Raw genomic sequence first — 25,355 nt, 5'->3', positions numbered from 1 at the left:
CTCAGCAGTATCCCAGCTCCTCCTCCTTCCTTTCTGGAAGAATCAATTATTCCCTGCTCTGTGGTTCCTTAGCACTTAATTCACTTGATGATAAGAACACACATCATGAATATTGTTATGGTCTAGATATGAGGTGTTCCCTGAAAGCTGATGTGTGAGGCAATGCAAGAAAATTTAGAGGGGAAATGACTGGGTTATGAGAACCTAAATCACTGATTCCCTAATATGGATTAAATGAACAGGAACAGTAGGCAGGTAAGGTGTGGTTGGTAGAAATCGGTCACTACGGGCATGCATCTGGGGGGTTTATATTTTGTCCCTGGTGAATAGAACTCTCTGCTTCTTGTTTCCACCCCCCTGTACTCTGCCTCACCTCAGGCCTAGAGCAATGAACTTGGCCTAGAGCAATGAACTTTCACCTGTCTATGGATTAAAACCTCTGACCCATGAGTGCCAAATAAACTTTTCCTCCTCTAAAATTGTTCTTATTGGGTCTTTTGGTCAAGTAGCAAAAAAAGCTGACTAAAACAGACATTAATTATATAATTAATATTGCACTAAATAATTTACATATCAAAGTTAATTATATGTCTTTCTACCTTACAAGATTTTAAGACTCCTAAGGGAATAAATCCTCTGTCTTTGGTAGTAATTGGCAAGGTGTTGGGGTGTGTGAATTCTCATTGTAGAGATAAACCTATACTGAGAACCTACTATGGAACTTAAGATTATTTTGCTTTTGAAATCAGATAAGAATTCAGGATTGGTTCAGATCATTCAAAGTGAAGAATGCGGGGGCTGCCGAAGTCTCAGTTGCAGATGCTCTGTTCTGGTAATCTCTTAAAAGTACATTGTTGTGTTTTTGTTTTTGTTTTTTTTTCTTTTTTCTAAGAATATGGTGTATTCTCAATAGATTTGTAACACAAATTTACAGTGAAGCATAAAGAGATTTCCAAAGTCTTCACCTGAGAATTTCACTTGAGATTTTCACTTGGATTCAGGTTAAATACAGTATGAGAAAGTCTCAAGCTTCCTACTTTATATACTGAAGTCTTCCCTTGTCTATCAGCATATAAACAAGATGAGAACAATGATGATAAATGAAGATCATTAGCAATCATCTCAGAAATGGAAAGTAAGGGAAATACAATTTCTCTGTAGGAAAATGGTCAAAATCCCATCTCTATCACTGAAAGTTTGGAAGAAATTGTCTAATACTGATCTAATAGGTTTAAAAAGTTTCTTCAAACTTTTGCAAAATAAACTTTTATGCAATGATACAACTATAAACATATTTGAGGAAACATGAAATATATTCCAAATGTATGTATCTGTATAGTAACAATCATCAATGCATAAGATTGAACTAAAAGCTCCTCAGACATGGAAAATGAAAACTAATACTCTCCAAACTCTCCCCAAAGTAGGGGAGGTAAGACGATTTATGGGGTGTGGATAGGCTGAAACTTCTATTTACATTTATCTCAGTCTTTTTCTTTATTTCTATTTCTGAAAATGTATTACAATAAATAATAGGTACAATTAGTGAATGTTTGCTTTCTAAGCACATAAAAATATATTGGCTGTGCCTTATCAGTAAAGTTATGGCTGCAAAAAGTTAAGTTCATGAAGTCCCCATTATTTTCAAGATGTCAGAATCCAATTTATTAATTCTACTAACTCTTTTATGCAGCAACATAACTTTAAATGTGTTTGGAGAAACAAAATATATTCAGAATGTATGGATCTCTATGATAACATGCATTAGTGCATTAGGTTTATTAAAATCTCTTCAGACAACTGTTGGAAATGGAACTAAGTCTGGTGTGATAAATGAAGCCAACATCCCATTAAGCACAGCAATATCCCATAGAGATGACAGCCTGCCATAGATTACTCCCAGTTTTGATCTATCTCCAAGATCACCAAATCTGTCATCAAGGACCAACTGCACCAATGCTGTCTGATTTCCAGTGTGTACACATATCCTATGGATCCGGAGTCTGCTGGTGTCTCTAGTGAAGTCTCCCAGGTTTCTTCTTTCCTTTTAGTTTGGACACTCATGGGACTTAGGATGGACTCTGGACCATTCTTCCTGCCCTTGGAGTGAGAGCACCTCAAAATTCCTTCTGAAGGAGCCCATCAGAAAAATCTCCCAAGTCAGGCAGCCTATGGAGTACCCTGGCCTCCATTGGGAGGCCCAGCACTGCAGACAACCCCTAAGGCAGGCAAGATGCAGTTTCATGAAATGTAAGCTATTTGACTCAGCACAGTTATACCTTGAAAATTCTTTCAGATTCTCTGTGTGATGAGCATTTAAAAAATGTTCTAGATTCTCAGTCATCACAATGATCTTGTTTTACTGGAACAATTAAGGTCCCCAAGACCAACTCCCTGAGAATCCTTTTAGGACCTTCCCAAATGCTGCTGTTATGACATTCACTCTCCTTTCTTCAAAACCTTTCTATCTCCACTTAACTTCCTTATTTATTTCAACCTGAGAGTCCCTAAGGTTATCCTCAAACTCTATTACTTCCTGATGTCAACATATCACTTATACTTTTCTGCCCTTAGTGTTCTCATGACCCTAGAAGTTTCTCTCATCTCCACTCAATGAAATCTAGCAATTCATCTTAAAGAAACAAAAATGTCTATCTTTTTAGTTTGTTCTTAGTTATACATAACCGTATAATGTTTTTTGACATATTATACATATAAAGAGTACAACTCCCCATTCTTTTGGTTGTACATGATGTGGAATTACATTTGTCATGTATTCATATATACATATAAGAAAGTAATGTCTGATTCATTCTACTATCTTTTCCTATTCCCAGTTACCCTCTATAAGCCTACTTGTTCTATGCTGTTTGATTTTTCTGCATGTGATTCTCTTCCCTGAATCAGCTATTCCTTGAATGAAGTAATTATTGATTTACTCTGTTCCTCAGTATATTAATATATCTAATATGGTCTTTTAAAAAATTACAAGCATCACATAAATATGTGCTAAATAATAAATGAATAATAGAGACAAGGGAGCTCAAGGTCTCTTTTCAGTAAACAAACATTTTAAAACTACATTTTCTAATTCCTTTTCTCTCTTGAACTATGTGCAGCAGAATGACCTGCATTTTTGTCCTTTTCTGACTTAATCTATAACTGTTTAAAGTTTTTAGCAAGTAGGCATTGGGGGAGATAAGGAAGAGGGCAAAGAATTGTGGAGCAAAGCATTTATCAAATTCCTTTTGTAGAGAACATTGTGTTGATTTAGAAGAAACACTGTGATAAATGATTTGGGGATAAGAATGGGTGCAGATGAGTATGAGGCTCATAAATGACACAACAAGAAACAAAAGGTAGTCTCTAAATTGACTTTAAGAGCATGGATTTTATTAACCTAGACTTTCCTGTTCCAGAGAACCATGGTCCTTTAGGTACACCGCTTGGAAATGAGAGCCAGGCCAAAGGGGCTGGAGCTGAATTCTCCCGCTTAGTAAGGCACAGTTGGGGCTCCCAGAAATATCTAGGAAGGATAAATTAAAAAGCTGGTACTATGGGAGGACACAACTGTCTAATGGGATATTTTAAGTTATTTGCTCAGACATGTGCAATGTATATCCCCTCTCACTCCTCAAGGGAAACTTCAGGAATGTTCACTTATTTTTCTTTCTGGTGAATCAAGAGGAGGGCTGTGCTTTGTTAGCTAGGTAGACACAAAGGAAAAGAGACTGTGACATCAGCCATCCAAGGGTTCTGAAGACAAGGGAATAACTGCCATCTGGATCATTCCACCAGCTGTATAACTAATTGCTGAACTGAGAAGGCATCCTCTCTCTACTGCAGTGGGTCCTACCAGCTAGGAGCATAACCAGTTGCAGAAATTCTGTCTCAGGCAACTCAGGGAAGAGGCTGGTCCCAAAGATGGTGTACTGTACAAGCAAAGATGAAGCTAATTGCAACCCTAATTGTTTCCCCTTTCTGTTGGTAACAGGAGTGGGAAAACAATGGAGCTTGTAGAATAATAAAGCTCTATACAAATAGAAGCCCTATATAAATAAAAGATTCTTCAGTCATATTGTCCACGAAAATCTAGATTTTCTTTCTGTGCAGACACTTGACAGACATGTATAGAACATGTTTCAGAGCATTGGGCTAGTGAACCTGGTCTGAATCTGTGTGCTATGAAGAAATGAGCTCAATGGCTGAGTACTAAATTAACACCCATATTCTGGACAGCTATGAAGTGGTCCTAAATCAAATAATACTGTGTTACTTTGGCTAAATTACCTTCTATCTGGCCTTTTGAACCCAGCCTTCTGCAATAACCAGAAATAATGACTTCTTCATGCTAGAATTTCAAAGAATTTCAGCATCTTCAAAATAGGAGATAATACTGCTTATTTTTGTACACTTACTTTACAGGGTAGACTGAAGATAAATTTGCCAGAATGTATAAAGGCCCTGAAACTCTGAGAAGATGAAGGCCTTTCAAATTTATGATCATTACTGATAAAGTACTTCTCCCTCTAACACCTCTGTGAAGCAGGTGAGGAGTAGGGGGAATTATTCTACTTTAAAATTGTGAGAAATGGCAAGAATAACAGCCTAAGCGTTTTTCCTTTAAATTATGTAAATACTGAGAAAAAAAGCAATGGATGTAAACTCTCCATCAGTCATCACTGGAGAATGAAATAATGAAAAGCTCTGAATCAACACAAACTTGGATCTTGGCTTTATCCCAGTCACTTATTAGCTATGTTATTTGGCTAAATTACTAGATTCCTTCAGGTCTCAACTTTTTCATATTTAAAATGGACTCATGAACTTAACCTGCATATGAATCAAAAAAGTATGAAGCAACTAGGAAAGTGCTAGATGCTTGGAAATGGTAACTCCTGGCTCTGAGATCATGTTCCTAAATAAAGATATCAGATTATGCACCATTGAAAGATGAGGGTTCTCATATACATCAACTGCAAAAGGAGGAGTTTCACAAACGATTTTGTGATTTATTTTAAAACATTTTATTCTAGGAAGAGATGTAAAACTTCAAAAATTCTGAAGTCAAGGGAGACAGAATAAACATACTCATATAGAAAACCAAGTGAAATGGAAAATTCAAAGTACAGCCATAAGCTAATGACTACTTTCTGTCTGTGCTTGTGACTCAATCTCATTTCTTCTTAGTCATTTCTCTTAGAGGCAGCATTTACTTTGTGAAGATAAACATGAATGTCTAAGTAAAAGCAATATAAAAAATTAGTTAGTTTGGGTGAAAACCAGGGAAGGGAAAAACCACATTCTTCCTCATTTTTCAGTAAAAGACAAAGTACTTAAAGAAATGAGAAGGGTGCTTAATAAACAAAATCTTTTAGATTTTAGAATAAAATGTGATCCCTCAAGTTCTAATGTAAGTTCTTTCGTTTGATTTTTATGTTTAAAAACAGCATGCAGACTAAATATTTGAATCTGGATGGGCCACAGCATCTGCAGCACACCATTTGTCTCAGCTATGCTAATACACATGCAGGGAGGTAATCTATCAGGTTACTAATAAGCACAGATTCAGATGCCAGCACACTACTCTTTCTGAACATTTATATTCTATCAAGTTGGGAATAAATCTTTCTCAAAGATATATGTGTGTACAATTTATCTAATAGACTGGAATGGCTCTTATTTCTGTTCTGCCAAATAAAGAGAAATTTCTCTCACTGTAAATGTGATTACTGCAACTCCCAAACTGCAAATTTCCTGGCCATTTCTTCTTCATGATTCCTGGCAGGTCAATCCACCATCAAATGCTGCAGGTCTGTCAAAGTCTTAACAATAGCCCCTTTTGACAAAGTAACTGTGACTTGGTCAAAATTCAAGATAAAAAGTTAAAACAGGGGGTTGAGGCTGTAGTTGCAGTGGTAGAGTGCTTTCTTAGCATGTGTGAGGCACTGGATTTAATTAAAATAAAGGCATACTGTCCATCTGCAACTACAAAAAAAAAAAAAAGTTAACACACACAAAAATAACAGCCAATCTTGCAAAGAGACAAGGATTTGAAAATGGCTACTACATCTAGTGCAACACTAAAACATGTCCTCAAATTCTAAAAACAATGCAGAAAGTATTTCTATTTGGAAAGTACATTTAAAAAAAGAAGGGGGCATTTGGGACCTGGATCTACTTAATAGCTGTGTGACCTTAGGCAAGTCACTCATAATTTCCTAATTATGAAATATAAATAATACTCCCATTTTGGTGCATTTTTCCATATTTGTGGCAATGTCTAGTAAAATGCCTGACGCATAGAATGTGCTTGACAGATGTTAGTTCCTTTCCTTCAGGAGGGGATCCAAACAACTGCACACAGAAATCAGCCAAGAACAAACTCAGCGAGGCTCAGTAAGTAAAAGGTAACATGAAACACAGTGTGCTATTATATTATTTGAGAATATCCAATTGTGCTGTGGAGGATGGATGAAACTCTTATGAAGGGCCAAATATGGTCACTAAATAAGCATAATGGGGCCAAATATGGTCACTAAATAAGCAAAATTTATAGGACATATCAGAATAGATAAGAAGTGAGCAGGAAGCTTGTGAGACACAACGAAATTCATAAAGTCCACTAAATTAAAGGCTGCTGGTTGTTAACCTACAAGACATATATGGAAGATAGATGAATTTACCAAAAAATGTGATATGATGGAACAGACAAAAATGCTACTCTGAGACAGAAAGGGAGGAAAGTTCTAGGTCATGATATGTCCCCTCTGGATTGACAGTTGTGTCACTCCTGAATTGACCACCCTTAGTGATAACTATTCTGCCTTATTAATGTTCTACTGGAGAAGTGCAGATAAAAACCAGGGCTGTCCACGGCATGCCACTGGCCAGATGTATCTATACCTTGTCCCCCATGGAGAGAGCACTAAATCTGGGGAACCTGTCTCTGCCATGGCTTCTTGCTCAAAAGTCTGGTCCTTGTAAGCAGATATCCCTGGGAAAGGCTGAGGTAGCAAAGAGAGACAGGATAGGTGAACACCGTGTGACCAGGGGTAAGGTAGAATGCTCTGTCAGCCAATCCCTTTTTCCTTGTTCTAAGGGTGTTTAAACTGACTTAATAAACCATGAACAGAGATGGCATTTGGTCTGCGAGCCTTTCTGCATTGTGTGGGTGAACTTTTTCACATCCACAGGGGCTACCAGCTCAAGGTAACTTATTCCATGACGGGGGTCCTGAGGTCTATGGAGAAATAGGGAGCACAAACTGCAACTTCAAGAGAGCTTCTGTCCTTATAAGAATGTCAGCCTTGGTTTCCATGTTTTCCGACTTTTGACAGAAACTTGGCAGATCTGGATTTTTATGTCAAGTCTCTCATGTTTAAATGCTGACATCTCATGCAAAATTTCAAAAATCTCTCTAGGCCAAATAAAAAATATCTTCTGCCATATTTGTTCCTGCTACCTTAAGTCAATACAGTTCTTCAACTGTGTCATACCCTGGCCCTGTGGTCCTTGTCATGTGATCCTCAATTGCAAAAGTAAAATTCTAATTTGAACTGGCACCCTTCAGATTTGCAATTTACCCCAACTCACTTTCAATCGTTTCGGTTCAGGGAGGGCTCAGCAGATGTGAGACCTCTCTTAGCTAAGCATCTCCCAGCTATAGGGCTGGACAGACTGATTGGAAGGGAGGGCTCACAAATCTAAAGTCACATGACTGAAAGAAAAATGACTGCCACTGACAGGGATTCTCTGTAATTGTCTACAGATGGTCTACACATTTGGCTGGAATACTTCCCGGAGGTCATATTTCCTCACTGTCATTCATTATCCATGTCATCGCTGCTTCTCCCCACTTCTCAGGCCACCAATCAGAGCAAAATGAGGGGGGCAAGAGGAGTCTGCTCCTATGGTGACTTTAGAATCAGATGATTAGGATTAGAGAAGGTTTTGGGTTGGATATTGTGTGTTTGAGGTAAATTGTGTGTGTGTGGACCTGTAACCCTTCTGGCCTGAAAGTGGACCAAAGTGACACCGGTAAAAGAGCTTACCTCAGGCTGAGAAAAGGCAGGGGCCCACACTTTCCTGATCAACACGAGGAGTGTGAACACATTGTTCTAGATGAGATTAGAACATGGGCCTATATATGCAAGGAGACAGAGAATGTCCAGGTGCCTAGGATAATATGCAAAGAGTGGACAGTGAGCCTAGAGGTGCACCTCTCTGTGAACAAGAGCCAAAACAAAACTAAATTAACCTATGGATGCCGAAGACTGCCCAGAGCGAGGGTGTTTGTGTGCCAGTGAGCTGGAAGGTAAAGCTGAGAAGGTAGAAGGGGAGGCAGGAGAAAGAAAGTTGGGAGGGACCAGCGTCCTTGGACCCGACACAATCCAGAAGCTCCATGCACCCATATTCTTACTACATGACAAAGAGCCAGCCGCCACGCCATGAGCAGAGCAATGGGCAATCAGTGACTGATGGAATCCACAGATACACATGGAGCCCAGGAGCTTGCAGGGGGGCTGTTCACAAAGGGTACTCAGTCACTTAATCACCCCTGAAGCTCTGAGCAGGCCAAGCCTAGTAAGAACAACAGGCTCACATGAGTCACATTGCTGAGCAATCTGTCCTGGGTGACCATTACCAGTCAAGCGCTGTGCAGGCTGGGATTCAGTGCTATGCAATACTGACAAAGGCAGGTTATGCTTCCAGGAGAAGACTGGTGATAAACACAACAATGACAGGAAAAAACAGGACTGTGAGCTGTGACAGGGCTGCTAAGGGAGCACACTGGGTGATGGATGGAGAATGGGGGACATTACTGCATATGTCACCACTCCAGAAAGGGGATGGGAAGACACTATTTTGTAAAGATCACCTTTTTTATAGAAATAGAAACTCTCAAGAAACAAAATATAAAAATCACACCAGCATTGGCTTATTTCTTTATACTACCATGTTGATATGTAAATTAAAATGCAAGGAATTTAAAACAATGTCATATTTCTACAACAAATGAGTATGACAACCTCTGTTGACCTTAACTACAGATTTCCCTGGCTGGTGTTTTGTATCATGTTGAAATGTAATTTAAAAATTAAATTTTATCCACTCTAGTCCTAGCTAACTGAAAATGGCAAGAATAATGCATTGTAACTGATTTCATGTATCAATCACCAAAAAGTTTAGAAGAGGGAGTTTTAAGATGACAGCTGTCATCAATGAGAGGTATTACTGTGGCAGCTGCAGTTTAGGAAAAACACATATTTTACAGATATATGCTACTGACCAGCAGGTGACATTCAGCAATATTCAGTGCCAAAATGTCCTCAGCTCAGAGAAGCCAGACAGGCCCTTCTTCAGCTTCCTGCCTCATCTCTGACACCTGTTGGCAGGAGGTGCATTTCTTTATGTATATGGGGACAGAGTCCCAGAAGGATGTGCTATTAGGATTTACTGGAAGAGTTAACTCCAAGGAAATAGGAACTGACATGATCTGGGGGGTTCCTAGGCATAGCTCCTCCAGGGTTCAGTAAAATAAAGGGAAGGACAACTTTCTGCATCAGCAGGAAAGAACATTACAAAAAAAACACCAACAAAAGAAAGAATTGCAACAAATTGGGATATTTCCATACAGTGGGATGCTCTCCAGATAGAAAAAGAAAAATGATCACTGTACTAATTGAATGGATGAACCTCTAAAACATCACGTCCAGTGAAAGCAGCTAGATGTAGAAGACTACTGCTGTGAAAGGCCACATTCTGGCAGGCTGGATCAGGTAGAGTGAACCTGTAGCTGCAAAGAGTACATCAGTGCTTGCCTGAAGGCTGCATAAGGGTGTTAACTGCAAAGGGGCACGAGAAACTCTAGAGTGCCTGAAATATCCTAAACTTAGATGGCGCAGGTTCCACGGTATGCACATTTCACTGAACATAAATGATGCTTCAATGGAGTAGTTTTACAAAGTTAAATGAGACTGAACAATAGTAACCTATGTACTTATCTATCTAAAAGTTAATAAAAGAAAGCTGTTGTTAGTCCACCGAAATAAAGCAAATAAAAAAGACAGTCTTTTTGAATTAAACATGGTTTAATGAAAAGTTTCGTTATTCTCATCTTAAAGATCAGTGACCAGAACCCCCTCAGAACCCATCAGGGATGAGAAGATGAGTATTTGTGAATGCCTGTTGTCTTACTGCCCTCCCCTGTGCCTGACCTGGAACATCTCCCTAATAAGCTCATGACTACTTCATTCCACAATGAACAAAGCAATGAAAAGTACCAAATTAGAAATTAAAATGAAAATGGCCAACGAAGAAAAAGACTGGTAAATACTGGGGCTAAGGGATGTAGCTTAGTGATGAAGCGCTTGCCTAGCATGTGCAAGGTCCTGGCTTAGATCCTCAGCACCACAAAATAGTCCAATCTAGGAAAGGGTGAATAGAAAAGGATAGGAAGCAGAAGGGATGCAGTGGGCTCAGGGAAAGCTGACAGAAAGAGAACACCAGCAGCCACTCCTCTGCATGCTTCAAGCATTTCACATACATAAACTCACATTCCTCACACCAACCCAGCTGGGAGGGTTTTATTATCCCCATTTTACAGATGAGGCATAGTGAGTCCTCTCTGTTTTATACCTATCTTCTTCCCAGATTCTCTAGGGCCTGCCAATTCAGTGAGTGAAGGCTCATACTGGGTGGGCCCTTGTATGTTCACACAGGGGTTTCTAAGTGAACTGGCAGTGACCACCAGCAAGCCATGCAGTGATCAAGGGTCTCACATCAGCAAGGCAACAGACCCCTGTCCCACTGGTCACAGAAGGCACAGTGGTTCACAGTGGGCACTCAGAACCCCAGACAGCCTTGAAGCTCATTAGGGAAGGGTGATGACATACATAAAACTGACTTTTAAAAAAGAAGCAACAAAGATTGTTCTAAAGTATAAAGTACAATAATATAAAATATCTATGAACATTAATATCAGATTTTCCTTACAAAAGCCTAAAACTGTTGAGTCTATTTTCAAATAATACTTTTTACCTTTCAAATAATACTTTTTCTAAATGCCATTAACTCAACAAGAAAGAATTACTAGTATCCAAAATATCACCCATAATGAGACTGTCTATTCTAGAAAACATGTTCTATACATGGTATATCTAAATAATGGATGGAAAAAGTTTGCAAACATTTTTTAAATAAAAAACAATTAAAATGATTTTAACATAAGATATTAACAGTAAAAATTTATGAAAAAAATACTCATACAGTTGTTTCTTCAAAACTGTTTATAGTATTTCATAGTGCTTCCTATATGGAGGTACAAAACTGCATGTCCACAGAACCACTAGAATCTCAACGAAGGATGTCTAAAGTTTCAGTAACAGGTACAAGATAGCTGCAGTTCTATTTCAATAATGACAATGGATGAATTGATTACCTGTGGGTTTTCTTTTATGCTTTCTTTAATTTTAAGTTCAGAATGCTAAGGGAGAATAAGATACTCCCCCCACCAAAAAAAAAAAAAAAAAAAAACTTCAGACATAATTGCACATCAAAAGTCACTGAGGGGATAGCAAGTGTTAAATCTTACACATTCTCTAAACTTTTTTGTTTCTATTAAATTTTAATAACAAATATTTATACAGCACTTAGTAGGTAGGCACTATTTCAAGTACTTTCATATGTAAGATTACATACTCCCCACTCACCCCAGCCTAGTGGGTTTTACTGTTCCCATTTAACAGATGAAGCAAAGCTAGGTTAAATGACTTGTTGAGATTACCTGGAGGATACAAGGCAGGATACTGGCACACCCAACCATTCTAACAGCTGCACTTTTCCTGAAGCAAGTCTGCACTTGCTCTGGGGAGGGATAGTATATTCACATGTTTGTTTCTAATAACTAAACCCTGATACCTCAGTGACAGGCTGTCCCCATGAGAGTGAAGGCTCTGCTCAAGTGCATGTGTAGACATTAGGAGACCAGCCCCACTGGGAGAACTAGAAATTCTCCAGGCTAATGCTAACAGTCCAGCCTTCATGCCAATGATTATAATACCTAGGATGTGTACAAAAGGAAGTAGAAGGATAGCATACTTTCAGAACTGGCTTTGGTAAGTTCAAGAAAGCAGAACTCTTTGGATTTGGATCTTATGTATTTTAAAGTATAAGCCTAGACTCTGAAAGGCCCCATATGGTTTTCTGTATTTGGTTTCTCTAACTTGCTTTGACAATAGCATCATCACAATTTTGGTCAGATTTGCACAACACCTGTGATAGTATTTACTCCTAATATTTATTTAAATCAACTCAGTTATTTTAAACATATATTAGTATTCAAGTTATATACATGAGGTCAATCTAATAGTTATATTTTATCCACTAGAACAACATAAATATGCGTGTCAAATAAAATTCTTACATGTTTTCATAGGTATTAGTTCTATGTTTTGGACAATTCTATAATTCTGGGATGGTGAAAGCCAGTCTTTATCCCCAATCCAAAAATTTGGAAATAATACAAACACCCTCAAAAACTGTCTATTAAAATTTAAATATATAAAACTGTCATTATATATGAAATATATATTCATACATATACATATATACATCATCACATATAAGTACAAATGGAACTCCACATAGATATACACATATAGAAAGGTTGAGAACAAATGTAAAGGAACTGTGTAGAAATGAGGCATTTATTAGGTTAGGGACAATAAAAAGTAATGGACCAAGAACATGGCATAATATTTATGGTTTCTCAAATAAAAACCCACAACATTAGATCAATAAAGCTAAAAAAATTACATAGGCATCATGCCTTCTCAACAAAAATCTTGAATATATAAATTACTGTCCAGTTGCATTTTTTTAAAAAGGAAAACTCAGTTTGTGGAAATACATATCTAAAAACCCGATTAATAAGAAGTTATACTGTTTCTTCAGATGCCTACCTAAAAGGAGGGATCCCCCAGAGTCCAGGGGCTCCTGAAGTCCATCAGGAAATGGGGGAGTGAGAAGGGGCTGACTCAGGATCCCTCCTCCCTCCCTGTCAGAAGCTCCAGGATTATCAGCTTTACAATCCTTCCTTAGGATATTCTCTAAAGAAAGGTAAGATATGATTGGAGACCACTAGTGCTGTCTGGTTTCCTCATTTTATCCATGGGAAAACTGAGTCTCAGTGGGGTAAAAAGACTGAGGGTCACTCGGCAAACAGTGGCAGACTCAGGCTCTATAGAACTTGGTGACCAGATTCTGAGTCTGCTGTTTACCTGAACAAAACTACCTCCAAGGACATCCTTATGTATCCATATATCAGTGACCCTAGGGGACTTCATTATATTGATACCTTTGTTTATCCTTGAAAATGAAGAAGTGTGATTTATCTTTAATTCACTGAGGAGGGGATGGTGGCCAGCAACAATTAATGAAGTGTTATGAGTCAATGGAAATAAATTAGAAATAAGATGAAGTCATTATTTTGGAAAGCATGATGTAAGGAAACAGGCACATCTCTTCTTTAAAAATATAAATCAAAGCACACCTGAGATAGATTGGGAACACCTCTTAATTAAAATCAGGAAACAACAATAAAAATAGGAGCAGTAATAATGACAATAGCTATAATTTGTGGTTTATTATGTACCAGTCACCAGACCCAACATTTTACATGTACTGATAGCCCTATAATATAAATATTATTATTCCTATAATAAGCCCATGGATAGTGTGAATGTTCTGGTTTGCCCAGACCTGTGGAGTATAGTACTTTCAGGGCTGATACCAGGGAAGTCCTGGGTACCCTGGAATGGGCGATCGTCCTACTTATGAGACAGGTAGGAGGCAGAAACTCCCTTGTCTATGTGATGCCCCACTGACATGACCTTCTATAGGAAACCTTACCTCCTTATGCCACAATCTATAGAGTTTCTCAGACTGGTTTAAAGGGTGTGACTAATATCTTACAAAACAAGATATTTACATGAGCTTCATTTTACATAAAAGACAGAGAAAGCATTGTACAGCTTCCGACCTCCATTCCTCCAGAAGAGTAGAGAAGGGACTCTTACCTTGACCTCAAACTCGAAGTGCTCATCCTTTCCTTGCCCACAGAGGACATAGCGTGGAATACTAATCTTAATTGGGTCCTTGAGGTCATCTGGATTTGCTCCCAAAGAGCGGGAAACCATTCGCTATCAAAGAAACATCAGATAGAGAGAACAAAGAGAAACCAACATCACTCTGCTGCAAATACCCTGCTGGGGCAGGAGGGAGAAAATGTGTTTCAAGTAGAGAAAAGAGCATCAAACCAGTAGTTTATTTAGAAAAGGGATGGTTTCCTTTGAAAGAGAAATGCAAAGCCTCTCTTGTAACAAAAGACCATTTTTTTAGGTATACCATTCCAAGAAGTTAGGGCAAAAGCACTTCAAAATGTTGTTTGTCTTTGAAGTTACTTCCAATTTATAAGAACAAGTGAAAACAGGAACAGATTATATATCCCGACTTAAAAAAAAAAATCAGTATACACCAGATTCTTTTCTAAAAAGTTTTGATTATCTGACAAACTTTTTTTCTTCATTACCAAACTGCTGTATTTAAAGCCTCAAAAGCTGGAGATTTTATTCAAATTTATTTTATCTTTAACTTCTTGCCATTTTTATAAGGTACTGCAGTGTGGAAAGCTTTTAAAACACAATGAAAATAAATCCCAAGTATTTTCTTTAGGCTTCATTTGATAAATAACTGACTTGGCTTTGACAAAATGTTATTTTTTTTAAAATGTTAAATTGGTCTTTTTAAAACTGTTTTTTAACCTAAATTTTATTATATTTTAAATTGCTATACTATAGTTATACATAAAGGTAAAATCCATTGTGATATGTTCATACATAGACAGGGCATCATTTGATTAATTTCATTCTGCTGTGCCTTCTCTTTCTCATCCCTCCTCCCCCTTCCCTTCTTTCTTCTTCCTCTACTACACTGTTCTTCCTTCTATTTTTATGATATATCCCCTTTTTTGTTAATTCCTTACTTATCTCTAGTTTCCACATATAAGAAAAAATATTCAAATCTTGACTTCTGAATCTTGGCTTATCTCATTCAGCATGATGTTCTTTAGTTCCAATCATTTACCAGTAAGTGACAGAATACATCAGACACTAGAAAGGCAATCTGTCAATCAATGGAAGGGTAACTGATGTGATACAGCAATCTGTATACGGGGTAAAATTGGGAGTTCATAACCCACTTGAATCAAATTGTGAAATATGATGTATTAAGAACTATGTAATGTTTTGAACGACCAACAATAAAAAAAAATAAAATAAAAAAAGCTAAAAAAAAATAAAGTATACAATTTAAAAAAGAAAAAAAAATGAATGAGAAAAACTCCATTGTGCACATATACCACATTTTCTTTATCCAATTATCTATTTAAGAAAACTTAGTTTGATTTCATAAATTACTTACTATAGATTGTGCTGATACAAACATTCATATTCAGGCATCATAATAATCTGCTGATTTTAATTCTTTTGAATAAACACAAAGGAGAGCAATAGCTGGATCATATAGTGAGTCAATTCCTAATCTTTTGAAGAATCTCCATACAGCTTTCCAAAGTAGATGTAGTAATTTGCAATCCCACCAACAACATATAAGTGAACCTTTTACCCCACATCCTCACCAGAATTAATTATTTATACTTCTGATGACAGCCATTCTACCTGAAATGAGATGGAACCTCTGTATTTTCGATTTGCATTTCCCTGATTGCTAAGGATTTTGAACATTTATCATATATTTGTTGGCCATTTGCATTTCTTCTTCTGAGAAATATCTTTTTAGTTCATTTGCCCATTTTTTGATTGTTTTTAATGTTGATTTCTATTTACATATATATTTTGGATGTTAATCTTTTTTTGGGAAAGTAGCTGGCAAAGATTTTTCTTCCATCCGAGAGGCTCTTTCAGAAATTTTAAAAATTTGAAGCCATCTCACTTATTGATTCTTGATTTCATAAGCATTAGAATTCTTATTAAGGAAGTTGGTCCCTGTGCCACTATGTTGATTGTTGACCCTATGTTTTCTTATACAGATGCTGTGTTTCTGGTATAACTCATAGGTATTTGATCCACTTTGATTTTTGAGCAGGGTGAGAGACAGAGATCTAGTTTCATTTTTCCACATATGGATATCCAGTTTTCTCCACACCAATTGTTAAAAATGCTATTTTTTCTCCAATGTATGTTTTTGGCACCTTTCCCAAGGATCAGATGACTATACTTATGTGCAATTGTCTGTGTGTCTTTTATTCTATTGCACTGTTCTTTGTGTCTGTTTTGATGTCAACACCATGATATTTTTATAACTATAGTTCTATGCTATAATTTGAGGATCAGGTATTGTGATGTTCCAGTCTAACTCTTAGTGCTCAGAATTGCTTAAGCTGTTCTGGGTCTTTTATTCTTCCATATGAATTTTAGAATTATTTTTCCAGTTTCATGAAGAATGTTACTGCTATTTTTATGAAGATTGCATTGAATCTGTAAACTGCTTTTGGTAATACAGCCATTTTCACAACATTAATTCTGCCTATTCCAGAAATGGTAGGTATTTCCATCTTCTAATGTCTTCTTCAATTTCTTTCTTCAGCATTCTATAATATTCATTGTAGAGATCTTTTACCTCCTTGGTTAGATTTATTCCCAAGTATGTGTATGTATATATATATATATGTATGTATGTATATATTCATTCATTCACTCACTCACTCATTCATTGAGGCTATTGTGAATGGAACTCTAGTGAAAGCAGCCTATTAAAACGCCTCATAGTCAACAGTGGGAGAAAGATTAAATATAGGAAACATAAAAAAGCAAATAAATAAAATGCCCCCCCAAAATGTGTAACTCCTCAACAACTGAATCCTTAAATATCAAAGGGGAAGAAATGTTAAAGAATTCAAAATATTGATGGTTAAAATGATCAAGGGAGTACAAGAAAATATAAGAAGTGAACTAACAGAAAATACAGGAAGTAGAAGATCATTCCAAGAAGAAATAGATATTATGAAAAAGAACTAGATATCCTGGAAATAAAAGAATCAATCAATAAAAATAAACTTCAATGGAAAGTGTCACATTAGACCACGGAAAAGACAGATTTTTTTTAGACCTTAACGTCAAGGTATGCAATCTTAAAAATCAAGTAAGCAATAAAAATAAGAAATCATGACCAGAATACTCAGGAAATATGGGACAACATGAAGAGACTGAATCTCAGGATCACTGGCATCGAGGAAGGAAGTGAGAAATAAACTAAGAGCATGCATAATTTTTCAGTGAAATAATATCAGAAAAATTTTTAAACCTTGTGAATGAGATGGACATCCAAACTCATGATATATTAAGAATCTCAAATGACAAGATCAAAAAATCTTCTCCAAAATACGTTATAAATAAAATATCTAATAAAAAAAAAACAAGGATAGAATTTTAAGAGCTGCAAGAGAAAAAATGGCAGGTCACATTCACAGGCAAAGCAATATGAATCATTCATTGCTAACCTCTTAGCCCAGGATTTAAGAGGCAGGGAGATTTGGAATATATATACCAAGCTCTGAAAGATTGCCAACCAATATTGCTTTATTCAGCAAAGATATCCTTCAGAATTGAAGATGAAATAGAAAACTCCCTTGACAAATTGTTTTGTTTAACAAGTACATGTTTAACCATCTACTTTTTTATGTATATAATTTTTTCTTTTAATTTATTTATTGGTTGATATTAGTATAACATTAGGATTCATTTTGACATAATCATAAATACATGGAATATAATTTGCTCCAATTCAGTCCTCAGTACTTACCCTTATCCTCCCCTTCCTCTCTCCTACTGTTCCTTTCCTCTGCTCAACTGACATTCTGCAATTTACTTAATTTTTTATAAAAATTAGTGTCTTGTGGATATGCATAATGGTAAGACTCACTATAGTATATTCATATAAGTACATAGGAAAGTTAGGTCAGATTCATTGTGTAGTTTTTTCCCTTATCCCATCACTCCTACCTTTCCCTCAATCCCATTTTTCAATTCCTGTGGTCTTTGATTAACCATCTACTTTTTATTTTTAATTACATATTGGTCATTTAACTAACTACCATTCGATTTTATAAATCATGCTTTGATGACCATCTTTGTAAATGCTTTAATTAGTGCATTATAATTACACATAGTGGTGGGACTGGTTGTAAACATATTCATATATGCAATAATTTCTGTAAGACATTCCCCAGTTCTTCCTTCCTCCCCTTCTCAGTTCTCCTTCCTCTACTTTTCTTCTATACACACAAACACACACACACGTGTGTATGTATTCTATTGGTATATTATGATTTTGGTAAATTTTATTTCCCTATTTTTCCCCTTTGTCTCCCTTCCCCTTTGTCTATTTTAGTGATCTCCATTCTACTTTGATGATAAATATTTATGGTCTGGGTGGTGAGAAGTCATAAGGGTCTGAGGAAGAAACATTATAAAAACATAAATCTTCAAAATGAGTTCTCTTGAATGTGAACAGGAAGAAATCTCTGAACAACCCTCATTTCTTGCACTAACCTGGGGCTTTATAAAATATAAGAAAATATGTTTTTGAAGCAGTATCAGTAATAAAATAATCAAAATCATATAGTTGACTGTTATGGAACAATTACTGTACCCATAAACTAAAGTTTATATGTATCAGCTTATTTAATCCTCATGATCTTCCTGTGAGGTACTAATGGCTATTACCCTTATTTATTAAATGAGAAGCCCAAGACTGCATGGTGAGGTCACCTGATGAAGGTAAGTGCCAAGATTTGAACTTGTTTCAACCAGAGCCCATTTTTTGTCACAAAACTGACTTCTGCAATATGAAATTTAAAAATAGAAATAACAAACAATTCAGACACAGAGAATTTAAGAACTGCACAATCTCTGTATGATTATGCAGTAAAAAGAAAACAGTGGATAATCAGCCCTCTTTCTCCCAGGAAGAAAAAAGCCCTGAGTCCCCAGACAAGTGTTAACATGGAAGGCCCCCACCTAGCTACAGTTGTGAAAGCTCAGACCTCTATCTGCATAAGATGGACAATTTGGTTCAGAGTGTTGATTTCAATCAAACTAATGGTGTAAACATTTTGGCATTATGTGAAGTGACCAAAGTCTTTTAGAGCATCTTAATATTTTTCCCAGTGGCTAGTCACCCATAAGAACCACTACTGATCAAAATGGTGGTTGAAGACCAAAGTATAAATTATTAAAGGATTTCTCCATATGAGCATTGTTAAAGTCCTTTCCATTCAACTTCAATGTATTTCCAAATTACTTTAAGCATAGGTTTTTCTTGAAACATGGCACATGTTTATGTATTTAAAGGTAAAAAAGGGAGAGAAATAATTTAGTGGTTTTATTTATAGGAACACATTTAATGTTAAGAAATGTCTTTGACCTACAAATGCCATGGTTTAGCCAGGAAGTTTTTGCTCTGCTTCTTAATCCCTGGATCCCTTCTATGTCTTGCTTAATAATATATTTTTAAAGTAGGAGAATGTCCTTAGAATGCAATCCTAGTTCTGAGATTTGGACTGGGAAGAAGAGTCACTGACCCCTCTGTACTTCAGTTCCTTATCTACGTTAAGAAGCATGATATTTATCAAAATCCAAGGGCATGACACAGATCCAACCATGAACAAGATAGGTGTCCTGCTCTGTGGGACTTAAAGTTGAAGGCAGATTCTGACAAGTTAACTGACAATAATATCAAGATTATAAAGCTTTGGTGGGGAAAATAGGAGAGTGATAAAATATGTACATTGTTATCTAAATATTGTAAATTTTACTAATTAACAGTTGCAGACAAAACTTCAGAGGCATAGTCTGTAAGCTGCAATGAAAACTTAATCTTTACTTTCCAAATTCCTATGTTCACCTCTAGAATAAGCAATTAAACATTACCATCTTCTACTTAAGAAGCATGAATCGAGCAGGGCACCATATCACAGGCCTTTAATCCCAGTGGCTCAGAAGGCTGAGACAGGAGCTTGCAAGTTCAAAGTCAGCCTCAGCAACTCAGTGAGGCCCTAAGCAACCTAATGAGACCCTGTCTGTAAATAAAATATAAAATATAAAAAGATCTGGGGATGTGGCTCAGGTGTTGAGTGCCCCTGGGTTCAATCTCTGGTACAAAGGAAAAAAAAGGCACCAACTATACATCACATGGAAAATGTGTATTCACATTGAATATAAAATGACTTTTGCAAAACATTTGCAATTTCTAAGACCTTCAGTTTCCCTCAACTCCATTAAGTTGTAAATGAAGATTTAATGTTTCCATTCTAGATAGATTCTACTCTAAACATAGAATTTGCTACCTCAACTTTTTTTATAAGTGAATTTCCAAAATGGAAAAATAAAAAAATAAATCTTCAGCTAAAGCTGCAACTGATGGTCTGGTTACTACATGGGTATTTTATGAATGGAAAAGTTCTCTGAAAATGCATGCTATGAAATCAATCCCTAATGAAAAGACAGTAGCCTAAGGCTCTGGCTCATACGTTGTCTATAACCCCACCACCACCAAAAACACAAAAACAAAAAAACCTGCCTTGGACAATTTCACTAGGCATATTAATTGAACAAGAGTCAGTTAATGGGAATGACCGGATCTACTAACTTCAATCCAGGACAGACCTTTACACACCAGCACCAGCATGCATACCTCAATGAATGGTTCTAGCTAGACTGGTCACTAGAACCCATCAGGATTAGATGGGGAAGTGTAGCATATTCCTTGCTGAGGAAATATTCCTGTTCTCATTACTCAGCATGCTGAAGACCAGAAAAATTGCCAGAGCCTCTGCTATCATCCTTGACTACAGGTTAGCTCAATTTCACTGATTTCCTATGAACTAAATATTAACAAGTATACAGAAACCAACTCCATCAAAAATGAACAGCTGAAATATAAGGCAGAGATCTGAAGATATTTGAGCAAAATTATAATATGGAGAAAAATTTAAAAGTATGAGTTTCCATCAAATCATTGCTGCAGTGTAACTTTAAAAATTATTTTATGAAGCCAATTTCAGGAGAAATGTAGAATTCTTAGAAAACAGTGTAAAAGGTTCTTGATGTCCTACTAAACTATGTTTATAATGGACAGGAAGGAAAAGGAACATAAATGTCTCTGAAATTTATTCTTGATTTGAAAGTGGCTATATTTTTAATATCTTTAGTTTTACACTAGACATGTAAATATGAGCTGTACCACATTACACCCCATTGTTTATGGGAGCTTTTAAATATCTGTGACATTCTTTATTTTAGAATCAGTCAATTTTCCTACATGCAGCAAAGAAGATTCTTTGACTCTGAGGGGGAAGCTGGTAACGTCGAATACTAGGAGAAGGTGAAGAAACAAGAAAGGCTGTCCGTGTGGGAAGCACTCTGCGAAGCAGATCTGGCATTGATAAATTTGTAAGATGTTACAAGCAATTTTAAGTGCACTATGAAATGGTTATATTTAGAAATAGGAGGGGTACCCAACATAAGAAATACCTTTTAAAATTAAATACGAAGAAATGTTTTTATAAGAACTTTTAAGCAATAAAGTCCTGTGTCAACAAATGTACTGTTGTTTTTTTTTTATTTTTTATTTTTATTTTTTAGTTTTTGGCAGACATAACATCTTTGTTTGTATGTGGTGCTGAGGATCGAACCCGGGCCATACGCATGCCAGGCGAGCGCGCTAAGCTGGAGCCACATCCCCAGGCCCTGTTGTTGTTTTTGGTTGTGTTGTTTCATTGTGGATCAAACACTGTAGTCAGATCCTTAACTCCAAGAAATAAGCAAAACATGGGGTACATTGTAATTATTCAGATTAGAATTTTCCTTTCCCATTCAGGATGTCTCCTTCAAAAGCGATCAATTGAGGAAATGAACAGGAAGTGGATTTAATATCTACTTAGATCACGGTCAGCTCGGCAGAGAGCATGGAACATTTCAGTCCTACAGGGAGTCATCAACAGTTCCCCCTAAACACTCTAATTATGTACCAGATGGTTAAATTCAGTTCATCCTTTGACCATGAAAAGGTCAGACTCAAGAACTGCCATCTAATCACCTTGAGCCTATATTCAAGCTTTACTTCTAAAATACAGACAAACCAATTTTTTTAAATTTTCTTTTTAAAAATCATATTTAACAAAATAACTGATTCGCAGCATAATGTTATTCCCACCGTAGCACATGTGTCTAATTACCCCCTTTTTTCAACCACACATGACACAGTGATAGTTTGTTAGAACTCATGCATCAAGTACTTATTATACTCCAACAGTTGGAAATGGGGATTTGGATGGTAAGGGCAGTGACAGTAGGATCTCAAATGTGAGCCATGTTATGAGAAAGAGAATAAAGATAACCTATATGAGTGAGTACAAATTATGAGTGTGTCCTATAGCCAAGATATGTTCATATTAATTTCCCAAAGAAGCCTATCTGTGCTATAAAGGGTGTTGTCTTAATAGTATGCTATCTCTGAAGGCTTAGTACATACATGTCTTGGATTTGGCCAAGACATGTGCCCCACATGCTAGCTCCAGGTACATCTTCTTCATCCTTGTCAGGGACAGCAATTAACAGACTGGCATGAACAATGCTAATACCTTACTCACATCAGAAAACATAAATATAAGTTTTCAAATACAGGATTAATTCTTTAATTTTGATATACTCTTATGGATAAATTACCCAGAAAATGTTAATCTGTGTTAGACAGAAATGGTTATGGAACACCTTGAGCTTAGCTGATATGCAATCCATGATTCTTACTAGAATTGGTTATTTCTTCTATACAGATATGAGTTGACTAATATTGTTTCAAGGTATGAAAATACTGGGTAATCTGAGGAATGTTTCAACTTTAAACTATGAAAAATTGCACTATTTTGTGATGTCTAAATCACACAAGACTAGTTCCATTAATAAGGTCATCATCTCGGGATAACTCATAAATGAACAGTTATTAAAAAGGTTAGTAAATATCTGGTCTAGTACATCTGACCAATAACATGGCAAAAATTGTTAGATGGCTTTCATCATCAAATGTCTTAAGTTTGAAATCCTGAGGAGGGAAAATCAGATGTCCCCTTTCTAGATCTATTTTATGTCTTTAATCATGAAAAGTGCCACTCATCTTCACTAGTTTTAGTTCCAAACTGCATTAAATTCTAAGGTCCAGGAGAAAATAAAAAGTGGGAGGGGTGGGGGCACTTTCCTTTATCAGTTTTCTGCAGAGGATATTATTTAAATTTCCATCTAAAGGAGCAACATTGAGCACGTGAGGTTATCCTGTATCATATTCACATTATGCTTGTGTCCATACTTTTCTTTTATAGGAGCTAAAAATACAGAAACAAAGGTATATGAGGCCCATACACGGAAACAATGGAATTGAAAAGAAACTTGTAAAGCAATCCTTAAAAACAAGAATAACAATAATAACAAAACTCAAGCACAAAAAAATCTTTAATGTCTACATATTATAAGGGGAAAAAACAGATAAGAATCAACATAGCTAACACTGCTAACATAAACAAAAAAATAAAATACAAAACACAAAAAGTTTGCCCTCGAGAATAACAGTGACTAAGAGGTGATTTTGGCATTGTGGAAAAAATATATGCTCTGGAATAAGAAGGTGTCATGGTTTAGATATTAGGGTCACCTAAAAGCTCATGTGTGACAATGCAATAATATTAAGAGATGAAATGATTCCAGGAAGTTGAGTTTAGGAATAAAAAGGTACAATATATAGGCAAAACTCTGCACTTAGTAAATTACAATATACATAATAGTTGGAATTATTTTCATAGTAGTAATGCTTACATCTTCAACAACAGATTTTAACCAAATAAGGGCAGTGGATTAATTTACAATAGAATCTCTTTCCTTTTCATCACCTGGATTGTTCAGTTCCATTTCTTAAAAAGGAAGTTTTAACAAATTGCAAAGGTGCATCCTTAACACAACTTTAGACAGCAATGGTTTGGAAACTATTGTGCAAAGAACAGTGGGGACTAAGGGCATTAAAGAGAAGGAAGAAAAAATTAGCAGAAGCAGAGAGAGGATTATCCTAAGGGTTGTGATGTAATATAACATATAGAATAGACTGGCTTTATTTGTTACAGAAGGTGCTTTGGCTAGACAAGACTGTGAGGATGTATAGCAGTATAAGGAGATTACAGAAAGAACAGCCTAGCAATAAGAGCAGTCTGCCATGAATAAACTCAATCAGTGGTAGGAAGTGATCAGCCCATTCATGGAGATATTCAAGCATAGACTGAATTAGAAAACAGTTGAACCAGGTAACTTTAAAGGTCCTAGAACATATGTTCTTCCCAATTTCTGAATGTTTCCAATAGGAAGAAATCGGATAAGTTTTAAGTTTTTTGAGCCTTAACTTCAAAAAAGCTTTGGGAACTTTGACATAAAGCATCGATGGCAGACTAAATTTCTGGTCGTAATTCGTTTCTTCTCATAGTGGTAACATCCATAGTCTTGCCAGAGCTTCTTAATGGATAGACTATACTTCCTTGTTTTTTGACTTTGGGTTCTGTTAGTAATTCATGTTGGCCAACAGGAAGTTAGTAGACAATGATGCCAGCCAGCAGAGGATTTCACGGCTACCCTTTTATACTTCTTTCATATTATGATGGCTACTGTTCCCTCAGCACAAATCCCCAAATGAGACAAATGGGGAAGAACACCCTCACTGAGCTGAAGATGACTTTTATCCTACAGCAGAGCCACTTTCATCTATTTGCAAACCAGCAGTGGAAAAAAAAAAAAAAACTTTTTGGTATGGAACTTAGTGTTGGATTGCTGTTTGTTACTTGGCAATAGTTGACTGATAAAACATTTGTTACAAAAGAAGTTTTGAGGAACAAGGTGTCTAAGTTACATACTGGAGACTGTTCAACTTCATTAACAAAATGACCTCATCAAAAAATGGCCCATTCAATAAGACTGCCCAGCTATCAAAAAAGCATGAATAAACTTAATTAAAATCTTTTTATCATACAAAGATTTAAATTGTCTGGGAAAAAGAACGTAATTAAAATTGCTGTAATTATTACTGCTGGAATACTTAAGTGTTCTCTTCCAACAGGAAGCATGCACATTTTTAAAGAAACGAGATTGGGGAGATAAACTGTTTTGAAATGTTTTTTCAACAGAGTCTAAATACATTCACCCTGCCTGTGAGACAGGCACCTGTGAGCAAAATGGGTTTTAATC

The 25,355-nt window shown here is 36.3% G+C and overlaps 1 protein-coding gene across 3 annotated transcripts in view; it reads right to left on the bottom strand.

The window, feature by feature from the left end:
- The window catches only part of Kif16b (kinesin family member 16B), a 307,313-nt gene that overhangs the window by 70,787 nt on the left and 211,171 nt on the right, over positions 1-25,355 (bottom strand). For all 3 annotated transcript variants that reach the window (XM_026397642.2, XM_026397643.2, XM_026397645.2), the window contains one exon: positions 14,082-14,204. In XM_026397642.2, the coding sequence (XP_026253427.2) occupies positions 14,082-14,204 (123 nt within the window). The remainder of the gene's footprint in view (positions 1-14,081; positions 14,205-25,355) is intronic.

This window comes from Urocitellus parryii, chromosome 6, assembly GCF_045843805.1.
Source record: "Urocitellus parryii isolate mUroPar1 chromosome 6, mUroPar1.hap1, whole genome shotgun sequence".
Lineage (NCBI taxonomy): Eukaryota > Metazoa > Chordata > Mammalia > Rodentia > Sciuridae > Urocitellus > Urocitellus parryii.
This window is presented reverse-complemented; position numbering and strand designations above follow the sequence as displayed.